At 46.6% G+C, this 21,314-nt stretch overlaps 1 protein-coding gene across 2 annotated transcripts in view; it reads left to right on the top strand.

The window, feature by feature from the left end:
• Positions 1 to 21,314, top strand: part of GALNT14 (polypeptide N-acetylgalactosaminyltransferase 14) — a 231,735-nt gene that overhangs the window by 135,582 nt on the left and 74,839 nt on the right. For both annotated transcript variants that reach the window (XM_032172611.2, XM_032172613.2), the window contains exon 2: positions 15,844 to 16,013. In XM_032172611.2, coding sequence (XP_032028502.1) covers positions 15,844 to 16,013 — 170 coding nt within the window. The remainder of the gene's footprint in view (positions 1 to 15,843; positions 16,014 to 21,314) is intronic.

Genomic DNA, 21,314 nt, shown 5'->3' with positions numbered 1-21,314 from the left:
GGGGAGCCGCCTCTCCCAGCAGGAAGCTAGAGTCCCTGTCGCCTTTCCTCCTGGAGCGGTGTCGACTGCACTGTAATCACACAATTATGATGCCATTAAAATGTCACATTTGAAGAAATCCATATAAACAGAGCATTAACAACCGCTTTAAAATTGTAGTCTTTACCACTAATGACCTACTTTCTCTATGCACCGCGCACTCCCACCACCCATGCCGGCTGCCTCTCTTCCAGCCTTGATTTTGGAGGCAGGCGAGAAGGTACAGTCATCTTTTCTGCCTGGAAAGCCTTAATACTCAATGTGCTGAGAGTGACTCTTTGACAGGACTGGAGACAGCAAGGCTCGGGGGAGCCATTTAGTGAGTGAGACACAGATATCACACCCATGCAGATCTAAGGTTCTGAAGGAAGGGACCTCAGAGAGAATCTGGTCCTTGGAAACTGAAGAGAGCTGATGGTGTTGAAAAATCTGAGGGTTGGCAGGGTGCAATGGTTCATACCTGTAATCGCAGCACTTTGGGAAGCTAAGATGGGAGGATTGAGGCCAGGGATTTGAGACCAACCTGGGCAACATAGTGAGACCTCATCTCTACAAAAACATAAAAAATAAAGAAATTAGCCAGGCATGGTGTCGTGTGCCTGTAGTCCCAGCCAGCTACTGAGGAGGCTGAGTCGGGAGGATTGTTTGAGCCCAGGAGTTCGTGGCTGCAGCGAGTAATGATTGCACTACTGAAGTCCAGCTGAGTGACAAAGCAAAACCCTGTCTCCAATAAATAAATAAATAAATAAATAAATAGATCTGAGGGTTGGGGTTCATCCCATTGGTTTTGACTTCCTCTTCTTGGGAAGAAATTTATTTTGAGACCTTGGCCACTCTCACAGCATAACAAAATTGCAGGAGGGAAATGTCCTGCTCAGAGGTTGTGGGCCAGAGAGCTTTAGATCCCTGCCACTGCGAGTTGAAGGCAAGGGCATAGGAAGGCAGAGGCAAAGGAGTGACAGGGGTTTTGATAATTTTAATCTCATTTCCAGAATATGGCTCTGGAAAAGTTGTTTAGATACTAAATTTTCTTTGTCTCCAGAATCTGATTTTAATGCACTAAGGAAACGGATAACTTAAGGGAATCTTGCAGTGAGTACTTTTATGAAGTAAAACATAAACCAAAGCAGCTCTGGTGAAGTGATTAATCTGTTCCCAATGCATCTGAATTGCAAATCTGGATTCCCATCCAGTAACCAGATTTGATTAAAGAGCACACCTAATTCTGAAAAAGCAAAAAGAAGGTCACTGTGGATGTAAAGAAGTTGGATTCATGTGGGAGTCATTCGAAATGTCACTCTAACACCTTGCATCCTTCCAACAGTTTAGGATAGACCTACAGAAGGGATCGTGCCACCAGTGCTTTGATGAATGGACAAGAATGATTGGTGATATGCATGTCATTTGGGGAGCAATTACTTATGCTTCCCGAGGTCAGTGAAATGTCCCTGTACGTCTTGTTTACATAAGCAAATGCATCATAAATCCCATTCTGATAGTTCATCTAAGATTCCCTGGGCGAGGTTCCTGCTGCGTTTTGGAGATGGCCAGTGTTGAGGTCAGGCATGTAGGATTTCTCCCAGCTTCTCAGCCCAATGACAGCAGAACTCAGCCCACTGAGAAGCTGCCGCATCGCCTGTAGCACTAACCCCGCCCTTGGTTGAGGCAGGCATCCTGCCCTATCCATATTCAGCAGGCACAGCGTCTGGGTACTCGGGGTCTGCTTTTGACATAAAAAGAGTCCCTTCTATTAAAAGCCAGCCAGCAGCCCCCATAGAGTCCCACGAGATAAAGTCATTTCAAAGTCATTCGCTCCCATCCCACACCTACATATTCAGCAGCTGACCTAGTTTTGAGAGAGCTAGAGGGTATCTGGATGTCACCTTATTTACAGAGAAGACAGAAAATGCGCTAAGCTCTGGGCCCTTGCTGCACACACTATCTGGGGAGATCTATCCTCCCCCTAGCAGGCGTAGAAGAGAGAGGAACAAATTCTGCTCAACTGAAAGCTGGAAGCTTCTTGCTAATGTCACCTTTGGGGATTGAGTGGCAGGGCTTAGGGGCACGTGACTCTGAAACTGTCTTCCTAGCCATATTCCAGTTTAGCACCTTTGGGCACGTGGATTAAGGAAGGGGGTTCCAGAAAGACCTTGGCAGAAAATGTACGACTACGCTTCCCGCCATGCCTCCTCCTTCATCCTTCCCAGGTCTATCTCCAGACAGGCGCTGATTTTGGAAGCCTCACTCTATGAATGATCCTCTATCATGGCAGGGACTTTGCAAGGATATGCACGGAGTCTGCCTGCCTGGGTTTCGTCCCAGCACCTCCACTGACTTGCTGTGTGACCTTGGCCAAGTCATGTTAGCACCATGAAACTCAGTTTCCTCTTCAGTAAAATGGGATTAATAGAAGCACCTGCCTTGGGTTTGTTCTGAGTATAGAACGAGGGACATTTTTAGGATAGAGCCTGGTGTGTAGTAAACGCTACACCACTATTAGTTGCAGTAGTTGTTGTTGTCATTATTCTGGGTGATAGTGTCTAGTGTGAGAAGTAGTCACTTTTTAAAGCCAGTTTTTTGCCTGGCTTCCCACAGCTTCCCATCTTGATTTCTCTCAAGGTTATCTTTGCCTGGCAAGAACCTAGAGGGAGATTTGAGGAAGCTGCAAACCATGCTAAACACATTCCTCATGAGTGGGACTGTTGGACTGGCCATTCCAGCCCATGGAGCCAAAGTCCTGCGAGGCATGGAGAAGTCCCTTCGGGGCTAAGTTCAGAGGAGGAGAAGGGACCAGAAGTCAAGCAGGACGCTCTGAAGTCCAGGTTCCTCAGGGTATGGGGTCTCAGGCAGGTCCAGGCTTCTAATCTCACCCAAGTCTCTCTCCAGAATCACCCTGCACAGCTTCTCTGCTGGTTCCAGCCCCCACTCTCCACGTGCATAAAAAGCAAGTTAGCACAAAGCTCAATTTCAAGCCTTCTAAGCTGATAATAATCTTATGTATTACGCTTCTTAAAATAGTTTTCTTGTCTTATCATTTGCATGGCACTGTGCTCAAACTCGTGTGAGATGGAGCTTTGGGTAGAAAACACCTACTGAGTCCCAGGAAGCATTCGCATTGATAATGACCAATTCTCACAGACGGACAGTGAAGTGAGGCACCTGGTCATCTGTGGATGCTGTCAGAGACCCCATTTCTGCCACAGGGAAGGGTGAAGCAGCTAAACTTAAATTGACTGACTGCAAATTGCGTTTTCCCTCCATTAGCATTCAGTCACCAAAAGAAATAATAGTAACCACAGCTATGTTGTAATGATAATATGTTATGTATGCATTATGTTTTACCAAGCAGTTTTTCATGTCTCATCTCATTTCTGAAGCCTAATTCGGGCTATGAAGCTGGGTGAGGGTGAAGATTAGTACTGTCCTTGGGAGGAGGAGGAAACTGACCATGAGGTTCTGAAACTGACCAGAAAGGATATGTTTAGCTGAGCCAAGCTCAGGACCCAGCTTTCTGGAATTAGAGGGGTCATCCCTGGGGCTGCGCTTCCCTTTTTAGCTGATCTCCACTCCCCACCCCCACACACAGAACACAGAAACTCTTGGGGCTGCATTTCTGTCCAGCTAAAATTGGGTTGAAAACAACAAAGGATCCCTTGAAGGAGAAAAATCACAAATGCATAATGTTTACTATGATCACTTTTCCATTGTTTAATTCTTCCCTTCTTTTCCTTTCTTTACCCTTTTCCTTGTATTCCCTTACTGTCCTAAGAGTCACAATTTGGTGGCCAGCAGGCCAATGTCAGCCCATGGACGTGTTTTGTTTTGCCCAAGAGCAGGTTTAAAGCAGTGTAACTAGGCAGGTATTGTGCGGCACCTACAAGCCATCCACTCTTGCTCATATTTCTCAGTGACTCCAGGTCTGCTCATTCATGACCCCTGCTAGATACCTTGGTTCAGAGGGCCTCTTGAAAATTGCTTTTCCCTGTAGCTATTTCTTATGGCTAGAGCGCTTTCTGATGGTGCCTTAAGATATTTTCTAGTCCTTTACAGTGATCTAAGGAGGGGAGAGAAGCCTGGCTTTTGGAGGGAGAGCTGCTCTGTCCCTGATAAATCCAAATCTTATTTTTAGGGTTATTTTCCTCCTAGTGGTTTTCAGTGGGGTGGGCATCTGACTCGGCCCGTCCCTGTCCTGTTGGAGGCTGCTCTGGCCACATTGTGGGGCCACCCTGGGAGGATTTGGCCTCCTTTCTCTCATATTGCTGTCTCTGAGAGATGGCTGCAGCCTCACCCTTGCAGAACCTGCCCTCTGTCTGGTGAGGTGACCCTGCATCCAAGATGGCTCAACTGTGCACACCAGAGACAGCATGTTTCAGCATCCAGCTCCATCCACCTGAAGCCGCCCTCTCTGAGTCACTTCCAGCTTTGCTCTACCTACATCCAATCCCTCCCCTTGGACTCTCCTGGGTACTGGTTCCTGTTCTCGGTACCTGTTCTCTTCCAGTATTGGCCTCCTGGTTATAGGCAAATTCACCCTCCTGTGCTTCCACCCAGTCCACCAAATCCTTTTTTTCCTGAGTACCCTGTGGATACCTGGCTCCCTGCCGCCTAGATCTCCTGCTCCCTGGGTACCAGAGCTGGAGGACACAAACTCTTCTCCTCTTCCAGTGACCAGCTTGCCGCTCTGGTCTCTGAACACAAAGAGAAGGGGATGCAGAAATAAAGGGTGTGGGTAGGACCAGCTCTCTCAGTCCTCATGTCCACCGGCAATTGGGATGTATTCTTCAGACAAGTGACTAGCAATCCAGGATGCCCATCGACATAAGGGAGTTTTGGGTTAAGTCTTTGGTGGTGGAATTTACAGGGTGTTGATAAGAAGGAAGCAGATACATCAGCATTAGAGCTCACACTTCCTGGCACGTGCCTGGGAGCCAGGCCCGCTTCCCCAGTCATGCTGACTTAGACTTCCCTGGCACCTCCTTCTCGTGCTAATTTGTAAGTAAATTAATCTCCATAGAAGGTCCAAATATGTGAGTTTTTTTTCTATTCCAGAAACAAAAACCGGGCTTCTGTCCATTCAGTTAATCATATTATGTTTCACTGTTGGAATTTTTAGGCAATTATAATAATTATTGGAACTTTTCTTCTTCCAGAAAGCTGGAAGCTTCCCCCAAAGTTGTAATGCATGTGGAGCGCAATTGAGACGTGGGTGGTGAGAGTGTTTATGGGCAAAGTGGTGGGGAGGAGAGAGCTGGGCAGTGGTTGCTTTTGTTATCAGAGACTAAATGAGACAGAAATCAAATGGAGAAAGACTCCCCCACTAAAGAGGCATCCAGCCTTGGTGTCCTGGCTGGCAGACCCTCCAGGGGCTCAGAGATGCCACAGCAGAGCAACTCTTAGCAGACGTATTTTCTAGGCACCTGGCTATTGAGAGAGGAGGGTGAGGAGGAAAGTGGGGAAAAGGGACAGGAGGAGGTAGAACAGAAAAGTAAACTCATCCCTGCTGAATTATGTGGTACCTCATTTGGTGCGAGAAATAGCCCTTTCTTCCTCTATTATATGTCCATTCTATCTATCAAGCTATTTAAGGAGTGCCTTTCATATAATTAATACTAACCATTAAACTACAACATTGAATGAGCAATTGCTTAATTCTGAGGAAAATTTAAATTTATTACCAGCACCTGGTAAAAATGAATACTAAAGAGAAGGAGAGAAACCCCCACAGAAGATAAATAGAAAGCCAAGTGGGATATTGACTTGATCCTTCTCCAGTGCAGGGTAATTTGGCTTCTAAAGTGAGTTAGATCATAATAAATTAAATTTAGATTTCTGCACATCAGTTAAATAACTCCCAAGACAGAATTCCAGTGAGAGGAAGAAGGTGATAATACATGGAGGAAATATTAAAATGAAGACCTTATCTAATAATCCATAATTGATGTGCAGTCCCTCGGTGAGGGGAAAGGATTTTCCAGCTCTTTCCTTTGCGTGGGCCCAAGCAAGCAAAGGGCTGGGTGCCCCTCCTTCCTCACTGGAACTTGTTCTGCATGCTGTGGGGAATGTCTGCCACTGACAGTCATCCTCTTCCCAGACCATCCGTTCTCTGCAGGTAGGAGTTATATTAGCAGTATGATATGGGAGCATATGGTGATATGTTAGCATTTCACTGGGGATTATATTGCACCGTCTCCCTCTCTTGGCTGGCCCTTGGAAAAATAAAGTCACTCCCTAACTGGCTGGACAACAGAAAGGTGTAGGTGTAAGCAGATACTTTTGTATTTTTATGACTAGCTGACAGTGGGGAAGAGTGGTCTTGTGGATGACTGGAGCATCTGGTGATATGGAAGGAACACAGTTTTGAAATGAAAAGTCTTGGATTAGAGTCTCAGTAGTGAATTCACTTTTTTTTTTTTTTTTTGAAATGGAGTCTCACTCTGTCACCCAGGTTGGAGTGCAGTGGCATGAACTCGGCTCACTTTAGCCTCCACCTCCCCACTTCAAGCAATTCTTGTGCCTCAGCCTCCCAAGTAGCTAGGATCACAGGCACACATCACCACACCCGGGTAATTTTTGTATTTTTAGTAGAGATGGGGTTTCACCATGTTGGCCAGGCTGGTCTCAAACTCCTGACCTCAAGTAATCTGCCCACCTCAGCCTCCCAAAAGTGCTGGGATTACAGGGGTGAGTCACTGCACCTGGCCGGAATTCACTGTTTATATGATTTGAAGAAGCCACTTTGTTTCTTTGAGCCTCAGTTTTTTCATCTGTGAAGTGGTAACAGTATAACCAGCCTGGCTACTTCATAGGGGTAGTAAAAATGAGATATTCAAGTGAAAATGCTTCGCAGATTATAAACAATTTTCTTGGGCCTGTTTGGTATTGACTTTCCATCATTATTCTTTCATTTCTGAAAGTTTGATTTGGTTCTTTTTCAAGTCTACCCAGCCATTTTTTGTCTTTTGTACTTTACTAATTTTTATTCCATATTTTATTTTACTTATTTTTATTTGTATACATTTGGGGAGTACAAGTATAGTTTTGTTACATTATACCATATTTTAAACATTTTATCTATAGTTATGCACTATTCCATATCTAGTATTCCTGTATCCAGAGTCCCTGGAGTATCTAAATCTGTTTATAGTTTCCACTGATTCTTACATGGTAGACTTGTCTTGTCTTATAGTGACTTGTTTCCTTGTGTGTCTCGTAATTTTGTATTGTGGTTTCATCTTTTGATGAGCTTTGTGGGAATTCTGGGGTCCTAAATTGGAGACGTTTTCCTCCACATAGGACTTACATTTGCTTCTTCTGGGAGCCAGGGTACAACTGATCTGGACCACTTTGTCCCCTTCTTGGGCTTAATTACAGAAGACTCAGGTTCAGCTTTTCCATCTTTTGGGAACCACGGTTTATTTTCTCAGTGACCTTTACCCTGAGGGCAGCCTCACATCTTACCTCTGCTTATCATTCAACTACCCTACCTCTGGTTTCAGCATCCTGTATTTTTTTCCTGGCTTCACTCCTCCTTTCATGTTGAAGATTTTCCTTCTAGGAAGACCAGAAATGCATCAGAACACTTGTAGAATCTAGTTATGGTTTAGCATGAAGAGTCCTCTGGGAGTATCTGGTTTGCCGTGGTGCTAGATAACAGAAGCTTCCAGCTAGTGGAAAGCAAGGGCACTCTGAGGGGTGTCAGGTAGCCAGAGGCTGTGGTCCTGGAAGCAGCCTGGCTACATGGAGACGAGAACTCCAGGGCCCCACAGCTACTTAAAACTGGGTCTGTTGAAAAGAGGGAAGACTGTACAGGCTTTGAGACAGACATCAGTTGAGTGAACTTGGGGAAATCATTTATCCTCCCTGTGCCTCATTTTCCTCATTTGAAAATTGGGGATATAGCTTCTTACTATATCTTAAGTTTATGGGGGTTAGAATTCATTTGAGGTACCCCTTACTCACTACTTCCCTCTGGGGTTCTAATAAGGGGAGATGTGATGGTTAATTTTATATGTCAACTTGGCCAAACCACAATGTCCAGATATTTGGTCAAATATTATTCTGGCTGTTTCTGTGAAGGTGTCTTTTGGATGAGACTAACATTTACATTGGCAGACTTTGTGTAAAGCAGGCTACCTTCCATAATGTAGGTAGGCCTCATCCAATCAGTTGAAGGTCTGAAAAGAACAAAACTGACCTCCCCAAGCAAGAAGGAATTCTGCCAGCAGACCACCTTAGGACTTCAACTGCAGCTCTTCCCTGGGTCTCCAGGCTACTTTGAGGATTTTGGATTTGTACCTCCATAATCACATGAGCCAATTTCCTAGAAATCAATCAGGCAATCAGTCACTCTGTCCTCTCAATTTCTGTGTATACACACACACACACACACACGCACACACACACACACACACAGAGTTGGTGATATTTTTCTGTAGAACCCTGACTAATACAGAAACACATACAAGAATCTGCAAACAAATGCGAAACAAATAATAATTTTATTAATTTCATGACCTGAGACAAGTAAGCTCCTCTAATCCTTAGGAAAGGCTTTGGGTAAAAGCTGAGTTGGACAATGTGGAATTGCCTGAGGATGAAGTGGAGCTTTCTATATCTCCATTTCAGCTCTAAACCAAAGGACCAGAACACTCAGGGTTTTGGAGAGATGGTGGCACAGACCCCAGATCTACATATTCAAACAGCCGCTTGGGTGAGATAGGCTTGCTTCTAGAAGGCAAGCCTAGTGTGTGCTTACTACCCAGGGACAAATAGAACAGGACAACCTGCTCCACCTGGACAGTGGAAGTGCAGGCTAGAGGGCTAGGCCATGGCTTTACCACACAGGAGTCCTGCTCACCAGCAAAACGTGTGGCTCCAACCGGTGAGATTAGTTTTGCCTCCCTTGGGGAGGAGCACGAAAGAAACACTGGAAGTGTTTACAACACTCACAGCAATGCCCTAGATAGGGTTTTACGTGTTCTCCTGCACTGACTGTGCCAGGCTCCACACCGTGTTTTATTTTCTTAGGAGATAACTCTTCCATGGAAATATGATCTGGTGGGTGAGGAGAAAAGGGTTCTCCTCCTGATAAAATACGGTGTAGAGCCTGGTGCATAGTAAGTGCCCAGTGAATGGCAGGCATTACCATAGGCACAGCATTTTCACTGAACAACATCTCTCCATCAGACGTTGATATAAAAGGTAGCCTCTATCCTGGGTGATATATCCCTTTTCGTAGCACACATATGGCAGGGTCTCCACTGTGTTTGAATTCCTTGATGAACTCATCTGACTTCAGTTGGTCTAGAACAGTTAGACCCTTAGTTACCTGTTTCACACTCCTGTGTGTTAATTTTTCGGAGGTGCAAGTCTCAGTGATGGTACCAGGGGTTGGAAGATCTGGGAAATATAATAGCTGCCACTAAATATTTGAAGACTATGAAAGAGAAAGATTAGACTAGTACCAAATGGCCACGGGGGCATAACCAGATCCAAAAGGGAGATATTACCAGGAGACAGATTCTTGATCAATATAAGAAGGACATATCTAGAAGTTACAGTTCTTTAAGGTTGGAGTGGGCTATTTGGGACCTCTGTGTCACTGGCTGGACCCAGGAGGGATGTCCACGGGGCAGTGGCATGTTATGCTGAAGCTTCCAACGTTGGATGGATAGATGCATGATATCCTCTTTAAATAAGAATTTACATCGCTGTTTTCTACTCTGACCTTCTTCTACGTTAACCTAGCAGTACATCCCCACCTTCTTGCAGGAATCCAGCTGCAGAATACCTCCTTTTTTGGTCCTGGCTGTTAGGAATAAGCTCACTGCTGGGATGAGAAGGTTTCTCAGCTAGGAGAGTGAAGAGTAGAGGGGCTGATGGTGAAGGGAGTGCAGACATCCTTTGAAGGAGGAATAGCCTGAATCAAAGAAAGAAGTTGGCTGAGGAAAATGACAAGAAATGCACAGATAGTGAGTCTTTGAAGATGGTCCAAGAAAATGGCAGTGAGGCTGTGATAAGGCCCTGCTGCCTAATGGCAAAGAGCATGGGGACTGCAGCCGGCTGCCAGAGTTCTAATCCCAGCTCCAGCACTGACAAGCTGTGTGATATCGGGCACAGGACTTGGGACCTGTTATTTCTGTGCCTACATACCCTCAATTGTGGAAAGGTAATATTGGTACCTATTATTGTGAATATTAAATGTAAATAGTTATGACACATAGTAAGTATTCTTCCTGGGTGTTAGCTGATTTATTACAGGGTAAATTTGAGACACAGTTCACGGAAGGATAGAAGCTGTATCAAAGGGATAAAGAGTTTCTCATTTTCAAGGTGAAAAAGAAGACAATTGGGACACTAAGAGAGAGCTAGTAGTACCAAGCTCAGGAAAGAAGGGAGAGAGACAAAAGCATGAGTGGGAATGTAGAACAGCTTTAAATCCTAACAGAAGGGAGGGATACACCAGGATTTCAGAGCCAGATAATCTGCTTGAAGTGAGAGGGAGTAAAAACAGTCCCAGGGAAGGAAGGAGAAAAGGAGATTCAAGATTTCTCCTTGAAGCATGGTGGGAGGAGAGAAATTAAGCAACTTAATGGATGTGCCGTCGAGCTTTAGTTTTTGATGCCAGATTATTTAAGCAATGGTCTTGGCCAGGGGTTTGGCAGACTTAACGAGACAGTTTCTGTTGAAAAGATTATGTCTTAGTCTTTCTATGCCTGGCTTATTTCGCTTAGCATAATATCCATCCATGTTGTCACAAATCACATAATTTCCTGCTCCCTTAAGGCTGAATAATGATCTTGCTTATATGTGAAGCCTAAAAGAAGTCAAACTCAGAGAAGTAGAGAGTAGAATAGTGGTTACCAGAGGCTGGGGGAGATGTTGGTCAAAGAGTACAAAGTCAGTTAGACAGGAGGAATAACTATAGTTAGTAATAAAAATATATTGCCTATTTCAAAATAGCCAGAACAGAGACTTTTAAATGTTCTCACCACAAATAAATATTTAAGGAAATAAAAATGTTAATTAGCCTGATTTGATCATTCCACAATGTCTACATGTAACAAAACATCACATTGTACCCCATAAATATATACAGGTATTATTTGTTAATTAAAAATAAAACTTTAAACAGGATTAAAGTTTGTATTTTCTGTTTGTGGCATCATACTTTTGAAACACATTCCCTCTAGATTGAATAAATTCTGGTCAGAAAGTGAAGCGGGGGCTTGCTTGGGGGCCATGGGTGCTGATGAAGGCCCCACAGGAGTGGGCCCAGTTCTGAGTGGAGCCCTTTGGGAGCTCCTGGGTATTTGTTCTTGTTTTCCAGGGACGTATCACTTCCTGCACCAGGGAAGTGTGGGAAGGTGAGCATGTGTGTTCAGAAGCTTTCCCGGATGTTTGTATGAGCCAGGAAACGGAATTCAGAGTATAGATACAATGTACTGCAAAGGCCCCATGCAGAGTCAGGGAGGAGGCTGGTGTCCTGTGATGGTGTGGCCAGAACACCCCACACTGTGCCCTCCTGTGGCACTTTGGACTCTTGAAGCTGGATGTGGGGACTCATGAATGGAAGAGCTTGGAAGACAACTCCCAGGGTCTTTCTCTGCCTACTGACCCTCAGTAGAGGAGATGCTTCTTGTTGTTTCTGTCTTTGGTGTTGGGAGGTTTAAATCAGTGGTTCCATCACTTAACAGCTGATGACCTTGGGTCAGCCACCTAACCTCTCTAAACTGGTCCTGCCCTGCACAGATAGGGGTTGGGTGAGGATTCCGTGATGATATACGAGTAAGCTGCCTTATAAAATATAAAGTGCTATTGAAATAGTGATATTATTTTATTTTATTTATTCTTTATGTAGTGGTATTATTTTAAACACACCTTCACCATTATTTAATACATTCAGATATTGTTGTAGAAAAGCCCAGCTCCCAGTATGGGCTGTTCCCCCTCAGGGGGTCTCAGTGCAGCAGACTATGACTGTGCTTTGTGCACGTGACAGTCTGAGGGGAACAGGCCCCTCCGAGGACACCTTCCATGACTTCTCTCAATTTCTCATGCCAGCCTGGCTGCTGCTCTGGCTTGCTGGGGGCCAGAATTCCAGAGTTCCAAAATTCTGGAGAGCTCACAGCACATGGTGCTCCCAGAAGGCACTGCAGCCAGGGATGCTGGGATGTTCAGCTGCCCTGTAGGGAAACCAGCAGCCTCGGGCCCTCTTGGGCCCATGCCGCTATCTGATGTGAATAGAGAGTAGAGGTGGGGTGAGGCCAAGAGGTCAGTTGTGCCCACCCTCTCTGGTGTCGTCATGCGTGCCTGCCCCTCCACCTGCCTCTCCGCACAGGGAGGCAATGACCCGCTAGGCAGGCCCCAGTTCCAGCGTCCCTTCCCACCTGGCTAGATGGCTGAGGCCACTTCCCACCTGGTCTCCTTGTCCTCCACGTGTGGCCAGAGACGTTTTCTCCATGACCTGCTTCAGGCAGACTCAGCTACATTCTGGAGTTTTCTTTCACTCATGTCCTCTTTGCAATCCACATTCCGGCCTTGCCATTCCTCAGCTAGCCATTCCCTGAACAGATTTTTTTTCTCTGGGCCTTCCTGCCTGTGATGGTTCATATTATTTGTCAATTTGGCTGAGCCACGGGGTGCCCAGGCATTTGGTCAAACGTTATTCTGGTTGTGTCTGCGAGGGTGTTTCTGGATGAGATGAACGTTTGAATCAGTAGACTGAAGAAAGCAGATTGCCCTCCCCAGTGTTGGTGGCCCCGTCTAATTCACTGAAGGCCTGAATAGAACAAAAAGGCTAAGAGGGAATTCCTCCTGTCGATGTCTTTGAGCTGCGACATGGCTTTTCCTGCATTCAGACCCGACTGGAAACATCAGCTCTTTCTGGATCTCCAGTATGAGCACCACAGACCCTGGGACTTGTCAGCCTCCATAATCACATAAGCCAATTCCTGTTTATAATACATATTTTTCTGTGTCAACTTAAACTATATATATAAAAGATCATATAGAACTATGCAGTGCCCAGGTATGGCAACCCCTGTAATCCCAACACTTTGGGAGGCCGAGGGGGAAGGATTGCTTGAAGCTAGGAGTGCGAGACCGGCCTAGGCAACATAGTGAGATCCCGTCTCCACAAAAGATAAAACGTAAAAAAATGAGCTGGGCATGGTGGTGCACACTTGTGGTCCCAGCTACTTGGGAGCTGAGGTAGGAGGGTCGCTGGAGCCCAGGTGTTTGAGGCTGCAATAAGCTGTGGTTGAGCCACTGTACTCCAGCCTGGGTGACAGAGTGAGACCCCATCTCTAAAAAAAGAAACATTAAGCAATTTCATCCTTGTGTGTGAATGTCATAGGATATACTTACACAAACCTAGATGGTAGAGCCTACCACACACCTAGGCTGTAAGGTATAGCCTGTTGCTCCTAGGCTATAATACAGATTCGTACAGCTGTTCCTATACTGAATACTGTAGACATTTGTAACACAATGGTAAGTATGTGTGTATCTAAACGTATCAAAACAGAAAAGGTACAGTGAACAGACAGTATTATAATCGTATGGGACCACTGTCGTATATGCAGTCTGTCGTTGACTGAAATGTTGTTATTATGCGTATGTGGCTGTATACATATGCACATGTGCGCACACACACTCACACACACACACACACACAACATTGGTTCTGCTTGTCTAGAGGACCCTGACTAATATATTGCCTTTTATCTGGCTTTTTGATACATACTTATTTTCCCTCTCTATCCTCCCTTAAGCAAAGTAAGATCTCTACTCATCCTTCAAGATTGAACTCATTTGACACCTTACTCAAGAAGCTGTCCCCAGTTCCCCTCACTCCTCTGCTCTCATAGCCTTGTCATCGTGCTCATGTAATTGAACTCACTTTGTGGTGTGTTACAGGCATCTCCATGCATGTCTCTCTGCAATGTTGCAATCCCCTCGAGAGCAGGGGCCTTCCAGCTCCACATCACTCTTCCCTAGCTCAGAGCACTGTGAGGGCTCACAACTTATTTAGAAAATTGCGATGAATTAAATTGGAAACAAGCCAGTGGGAGACAGTTCTATGGCCCTTCCCATGAGGATGGGATTTCAAGGTTACCGTGGGGTGATGTTCCAAGCAGAGGTGATAGCTATCAGGCTGTGACATTGCAAAGCACAGGCTGTGGGTTTCACACCCCCACCGATTTCCTCTAGAATGTTCTGTAGCCGCAGTATCACAGGACATTAATAAAATAAATTATTGGATAAAAATCTCTGGTCTCCAAAGCTTCATTTTATGCTATTAGCAGGAGAATGCTGTTTTTAAAAAGGAGATAACAGAGAGAGAGAGACAGAGAGATCAATTACTGGATAAGCTCACCGTGGTGCCCAGATGAACATGCACACTGGCCAGCAGCCCCTCTTAACCTGCCACGTGGGCCAAGCCCCTGCACTGCTGTCTGTGGATCCTGCCCTGGACCACCCTGGTCAGGCTTCCCGAGTGCAGGAGGTGCATTCTACTCAGTAATGGGATGGGCAGCTCTCAGCTCAGTGCCCTTAGTACCCGGGCAGCTTGAGACACTTGCACGGCCACTGGGGTCAGTAACACATGAATGAGCATCCCACCCTCAGGGACAATGTCAGCCTCAGGATACCAACAACCCTCATGTTCCAGATCAGAACCTGATCAGCACATTCTTCCCGGAAACACAGAGTCTTATGTTTTATGAACCTGAAAGTTCTGAGTTGTTTCAGGTATAGGCCAGCTCCTCCCCAGGGGTGAGTGCTAACATGCATTGGGAAGTGACCACCAAATTTAAGTGTCCAGCTTCTCAAGGCCTTGAAGTCCACACCTCCTGCTAGCTATGTGGATGGTCTGTTGGCTGTGGAACCGGTGTGGGCAGGGCAGACCCACACTAGGCAGCCTAGGCTGTGGCTAGGAGGCATTCCCTTGCCTCCTCTGCTGGAGGGGCCCAAGAGACTGAGCTCTGCTTTGATCTCTGCCCCTTTCCACCTGTGCGACCTCAGACAAGCCAATAAACCTTTTGGAACTTCATCTTCCCTACTCAGTTCAGAAGGTTTTGGTGAAGATGAAATGAGATCATGAATACAGAAGCCACCTTACAATTCTAAAGTGCTCTATCCACGTACGGTGAGGGTTATTACTCACTTCCCCATTGATGCTTCTTAAAAATACCAGATTCCTGGGTAGGAGGGAGAAAGGAACAGATAGGGTGGCGGTGAGTAGCACACCACTGTAGATGGAACTCCTCCTTCCTTCCCATCGCTGGCTCTTCTACAGCAGAGGAGGAATGACAGTCATTCATGAAACTCTGTGCCAGCCATGGGGCCAGCACTTTCACACCAGGTATTTTCAGATTGCCCTGGAGAGATGGCCTCTGGGGTTGGGATACTAGAATTCAAGTTCCAGTTCTGCCATTTCCTAACTGTGGGATCTTGAGCAAGGTACTTACCTCTCCAGGCTGTTATCTCATCTGTATAATAAGGGTATGCACAGCATCCCTCTCATAGAATTGCTCTGAGAACTACATGAAGTAATGTGAGTCAAGATCCTAGAACAGCACCCAATATATAGAAGTGCTCAGAAAATGGTGGCAGCTGTCGTTGTCATCGTTCTGTTTTTATTGTTGCTGATGGTTTCGTTGATGTTCTGCCTCTGACCCCATCTTTGAGCCAAACCTTGCCAGAATAAGCCTGGTCTCTGGGGTTGGGTACTGCTAGGCAGACGGGGGCTAATGGAGGACAGGGAGCTGTTCTCACAGACTTCCCATTCGTGTCACGCAGCCTTCGGACGCTGACTGGGACGACCTGTGGGACCAGTTTGATGAGCGGCGGTATCTGAATGCCAAAAAGTGGCGCGTTGGTGATGACCCCTATAAGCTGTATGCTTTCAACCAGCGGGAAAGTGAGCGGATCTCCAGCAATCGGGCCGTCCCGGACACTCGCCATCTGAGGTACTTCCTCCTTCTCCCACTCTGTTACCCCCGCAGTCAAAAGAGATCAATAGCAGGCTTGATCTGGGGCCTGCTGTGTGCAGCACTCAGTGCTAAGAACTGGGCTGGACCATCTGCTGCCGGTTGAACACTAAAGGGATTCGGATTTGGTGATTGACCCTGTCTGTGTTGCCTACTGCTTACTGCTGAGAGCCATCCTAAACCCCCCAATTCCCACCAGGAGGTTGGGGGCAGGCGTGGCCTCTTTCACTTTAACCTGCTCCTCACCCCAGGGATCATTTGACACGAACCCATAGAGCACCAAAAACATTACAGCTGACACCTGTTTTTCCCTGGCAGAATCCCACACCCAAGGCTGGGTTCCAAAATAGGGGAAGGCAGGATGATTGCACCCTGGGGTAGGTAGGTGGGCGGTGTTTTCTGTGACTGGGAGAGAGCCTTCCTGTGCCAGCCGTTGGACATTTTGCCATGTGAGAAGAGGAGCCAGCTTGCCATTGGTTCTTCTGTCTGCCTGTGGAGGGACTCATTCACACAGCTCCATCCTGCCAGCCTTTAGTCAGGCCATGCCTTCAGTGGGTTGCAGAGATCAGGCCTGGAGCTACGTAGAAAGCTTTGTTTCCTAGCAAGCAGAGGCCTTGTGAAGACTTTCTGCCTTTTTAGAGTCATAGCAGCCCTTATGCTCCCTGGTAAGACCTAGTAAGCAGGTCAACCTCAATCTCAGCTCCTCCACTCCCGGGCTCCTGGCCTCCAAACTGGGGCCCAGAAATGCCAAAGTCCTGTGTGGGCCTTTCTTGTCTGCTGCAGGAAATTGACTTTGCACCAGCCTTAAATAGCAGGCTGGCATGCTGAGAGGCTGTGGTACTGGTGTTAGCTTCTTAGCCTCATATTTGTTTGGGTCCATGGGTACTCACATTGTGGAAACTGGGGTTTATGAGCAGTAGAGCGGGAATTTTCATGACTTATGAGGCTGATTCCTCTGGCAGTTCTTAAGTTGGTACCCGGTGAAGGCCGGCGGACTCCATTTCCCCAACTAGGTTGCACTACTCGGAAACCTTGTCTTCTACAGCATGTATGCTTTGGAGTGACTCAACCAGTCCTTGATAATCACCATCATTGCCAAAAGCAGCTGAAGTCTTGGTTTCCCTATGAATATAGCAAGGGGGGTGAACTAGATGATATTACAGCTTCTTCTAACTCTGACTTTCTGTGAATTTAACTCTCCCCTCAAGGAACCCATGAGACTCTGCCTTAGCAGCAGTTCCTGGCAGTCCCCTACTGCCAGAGACCCAGCACATGGGCTATACCTGCTTACTCCCTTCTGGCCTGAAAGCGTCTGAAAGTCAGAGTCTTGTATTATTCCTGTTTAAATTCCTGGGCACTTGTCCTACTCCTTGGCATCTGAGAGAATTTTATTTAAATATTAGGTTATTGCATTTCCCCGAGCAGAAACTGCATATAGGAGAGAGGGGAAGAGGGAGGAGACAGGAGACAGGAGCCTGAGAAGCTCCGCTGGGTCTTAGGCAGGTGGACCCTTGTCCTGAGTCCAGAGGCCAGGGCTTTCTTGAGGGACAAAGGGAGGTCTCCTAGCCAGGAAAGTTGCTGGCGCATCTGGATGACAGCCCCCTGAGAGACACCTGTGACTGCTCCCACCTGCAGAAACAAGGCAACAAGTAACTCACTGAGTAGGCAGGTACTTGGGGATACCCTGAGCAGGACTAGTTTCTGCACTTACCTTCTTCTACCATTTAGAGGCAGAAACTAATATTTTGCAAGGGCTGGGCATATGTGGTGGTAGGTGATGAAGAATTGAGCCTGTTTCCAAGGAGCCCAGCTCACAGTGTCCAGTTCCAGGCTTTGCACCTAGCCCAGTGTGTTCCATCTGTTAAGAAAGTGTGATCTGCTGGGATTACAGCAAGAAGGGAAGAGAGGATTTAGACAGAATTTAGACTCTCTTTGGGAAGACAAAAAGGGAAAGTGTATCAGCCATATGTCTTCCTCAGGGCACGAGCCTTGCCCTGTGGGAGCTGGGATTGTGTTACTCAGAGAATTTCAGACTTAAAGAACTTACTCTGAATGTGCATGAAAAGGAAAGGTCAGGCGATTGAGAATAAGGGCAAGCACATGGGACCAGCAGCCATCTAGGGGTATAGATCACCTACTATGTGCAAAGCCCCAGGCTAGCACTGCGAGGGGCCACCAATTGGATCAGCCATCTCCAAGCCAAGTTTAGTCACCATACTGGTGTCACCCTTGTGGTGATGAGAGCTCCAAAGACTACCAGCAAAGCTCTGTTTTCTTCTTTCAACTGGGCCCTTCTGTCTACAGGATCTCCCACTTCCAGCTCTTGGTCCTCAGGGAAACCCTGACTCTAGGTTGGAGTTATCAGCTATGTCTCTTAATCCTTCTGTGATTCCAGCCTCCCCATTGTGTCCTGGCTTCATCCTGATGCAGTTCCTGGAACTTGCCTGTTTGGGCTGACAGGGCCCTGGGGCATTTTGGGCCCTGTCTGCCTCAGAACTGAACAGCTAATGCTGCTGGTGACCTGTGTTCTGGGGACCAGGGATTCTCTGCAGCACTACTGACATTTGGGGGTAGATAATACTTTGTCACAGGGTGTCCTGTGCATTGTAGGTTGTTTAGCAGCATCCCTGGCTTCTACCTACTAGATGCCAGTAGCACATTCCCCAAGTTGTGACAACCATGTCTCCAACCGTGCCACAGACATCCCCTTGGGGGCGAAATTGCAGTGAAGATCTCTGCTGTAAATCCAGCCCTGCTTTTTACCTAAGTTCTCAAAAATGAAATGTAAACATGCTTTATCAACCTCATCACCAGCAACAAGACAAGGCCAAGCCTTCTTTGTCAAAGCAGAGTTGAATGGAAGGCAGTAACAGCCCAGGGGCTAAGGATACTGATCCTGGGATCAGATTGCCCTGTTTACAGTCCTGGTTGTGCTGCTGACTAGGAGTAAACTTAAAGTTGCCTAGCTTCTCTGTACTTCAGTTTCCTCTTTTGGAAAATAGGGGTAAAAATCACAATAATGATCCTACCTAATTCAGTTTTTATAAAGATCAAATAAAATATATATAAGGTATTTACCTACCTAATAGTAAATATTTTTCAAATTCTGGTTGTTGCTATTATTACAGGGTATGTGGGCAGGCTGATACTGAAGGGCCAGGAATGGAAGGAGAGGTATCTGCCAGAAAACTCAAAATGATCAGGCAATAGACGCAACTAAACCCCCAAACAGAGCACACATCTATACCCCAAGTACCAGGAAAGAGCATTAAGATCACTAAGTTGTCAGGGACAGTGAGAGGGGCAGAGGAGAACAGAGGTGGGTTTCAAGGTCAGGTTCAATGCCAGAGAAATGGGAGTGAGTGGTGTCAAATCCCCATGAGTGTGGGGTGCTGGTCCTTAGCATCGATCATAGTATTTCTCAATCCAGGCTTCTTACAAGAATCACTTGGGGTGCTTTCTTTCAATGCTGGTATCCAGACTCCAACCAGCTGAATTATCTCTTTTCTAAGCTTCCCAGCCAGGGTTAAGAACCACTGCTCTAGGTAAGTGCTTCTTAAATTTAAATAGGCAAACAAAGAACCCCTCTGAGGATCTTGTTAAAATCTGATTTAGTACGTCTGAGATGGGGCCTGAGAGTCCGCATTTCTAACAAGCTCCCAGGTCATACCAACGCCGCTGGTCCGTGGATCACACTTTGAATAGCAGGGACTTAGAACAACCATTCTTAAATTCTGGTTTCCCAAACCAGCAGGCCGCCAGCATCAGCATCACTTGGGAACTTGTTAGAAACACAAACTCAGGTTTCACCCAGAACTACTGGATCAGAAACTCTGGGGGTGGAGTTTAGCGATTTGAACTGATTGTGTCTCAGTAAGAGCTACAGGTGAGTCTGATGCCGGCTCAAGTTTAGAAACCACAGAGCATCAGCCTGTACCTGTGGCTTATTTTTGTGGCCCAGGTGAAGTTCATAGGTAGGACTTGTGTAGCTAAAAGGCTGAGGGTCTGAGTAGAGAGTAGAGGCCCTGCAATAAGGCCACCACCTCCCCACACACTACAGCCTCTCCATTTCTCCACTGACATGACTTCTATCTCAGGCTCTGCGGAGACTTTGGCCTCTCTGGTTCCTTATTGCTCCTCCCTCCTTTCCCAGTTCCTTCATTCACAGGCTCCATGTCCTGCCATCCTCCTAGCAATTGACGTCACATCTCCTGAGAAGCTCCTACTGTGGGGTCACTCCTGGCCCCATTGCCATTGGCCCACTCTGGACTTCTGGTTCCTTGAGGACACCCAATCATATTGATACAGTCTTTGCCCCTGCTGGGCCTCCTTTGTGTTCCCATCAGGCCTAAGGTCCTACTGATATCAGTTGCCCTCTGGGGTGAGTAACATGTTGAGCATCTCCTACAGTGCTTTCCTTGTGTGTGATAGGAATTCAATAAATGTTGAACAAACGAAAGGGAGGATAACACTGGAAAAGCAGTTGACCACCCTCTCCCACCTGCTTTACATGTAGCAAGGAAAAGAGGAGCTAAAGGAAGCCTCTTTTCCTCACCCTTCGATCCTCAGGGGCCTTGTAGAAGGAATCAGGAGAATAGGCTCTGAGTTAAAGGAAAAATGCTTTTCCCTTAAAGAGTTCTCATTACTGAAAAAAGAAGGGTGAAGAAACCGCATGTGGGAGGGGTCTGAGCTTATTAAATTTGCTTCCAATTTTCTTACCACAGTAATTGGATTCTGATTTATAGGATGCGTTTGGGCAGCGCCTGAAACAGAGAACTATTAGCTGAGCATTAGAGCAAGTGCTGCCAGGAGGGCGGGTGTTGGGGTGAGCAGCTCAGGAATCTGAAGATGCCACATGACGGGGGAGGCAGCAGGTGGGTGAGGAGGGGGAGAAAGGAGGAAGGCTGTAGAAGTTTCGCCCAGCAGGCAGCGGTGCTGATTGAATCCCCAGATGCACCAGCGGTGTGGACCCCTTACAAGCAAGCCATGCAGGGCACCATGTGATAAAAGAAGCCCAGAGAGGCCTGGGGGCTTAATTTCCCTATCTGGAATGAAAGTGAGTAGCCATTTTTCTTTTGGTTCTTCGCCTGTGAAGTCCACGGTATTTTACGAGAGACAGTCCAGTCTATGTGGAATGTGAGATAGCAGAGGGCAGGAGTAGAAGAAGCTAAGACAGGGGCAGGCTTTGAGCCTTTCTCAGGATTTCCAGGGTCCTTGGCGGTGGGCACTGAGTGATGCCACATCCAGTATGGCTCAAAAGGTAAGTTCTACAGCTTCGCA

This window comes from Hylobates moloch, unplaced genomic scaffold (assembly GCF_009828535.3).
Source record: "Hylobates moloch isolate HMO894 unplaced genomic scaffold, HMol_V3 SCAFFOLD_13, whole genome shotgun sequence".
NCBI classification, from domain to species: Eukaryota; Metazoa; Chordata; class Mammalia; order Primates; family Hylobatidae; genus Hylobates; species Hylobates moloch.
The sequence above is the reverse complement of the archived record's forward strand: the minus strand, read 5'-3'. Positions and strand labels throughout refer to the sequence as shown.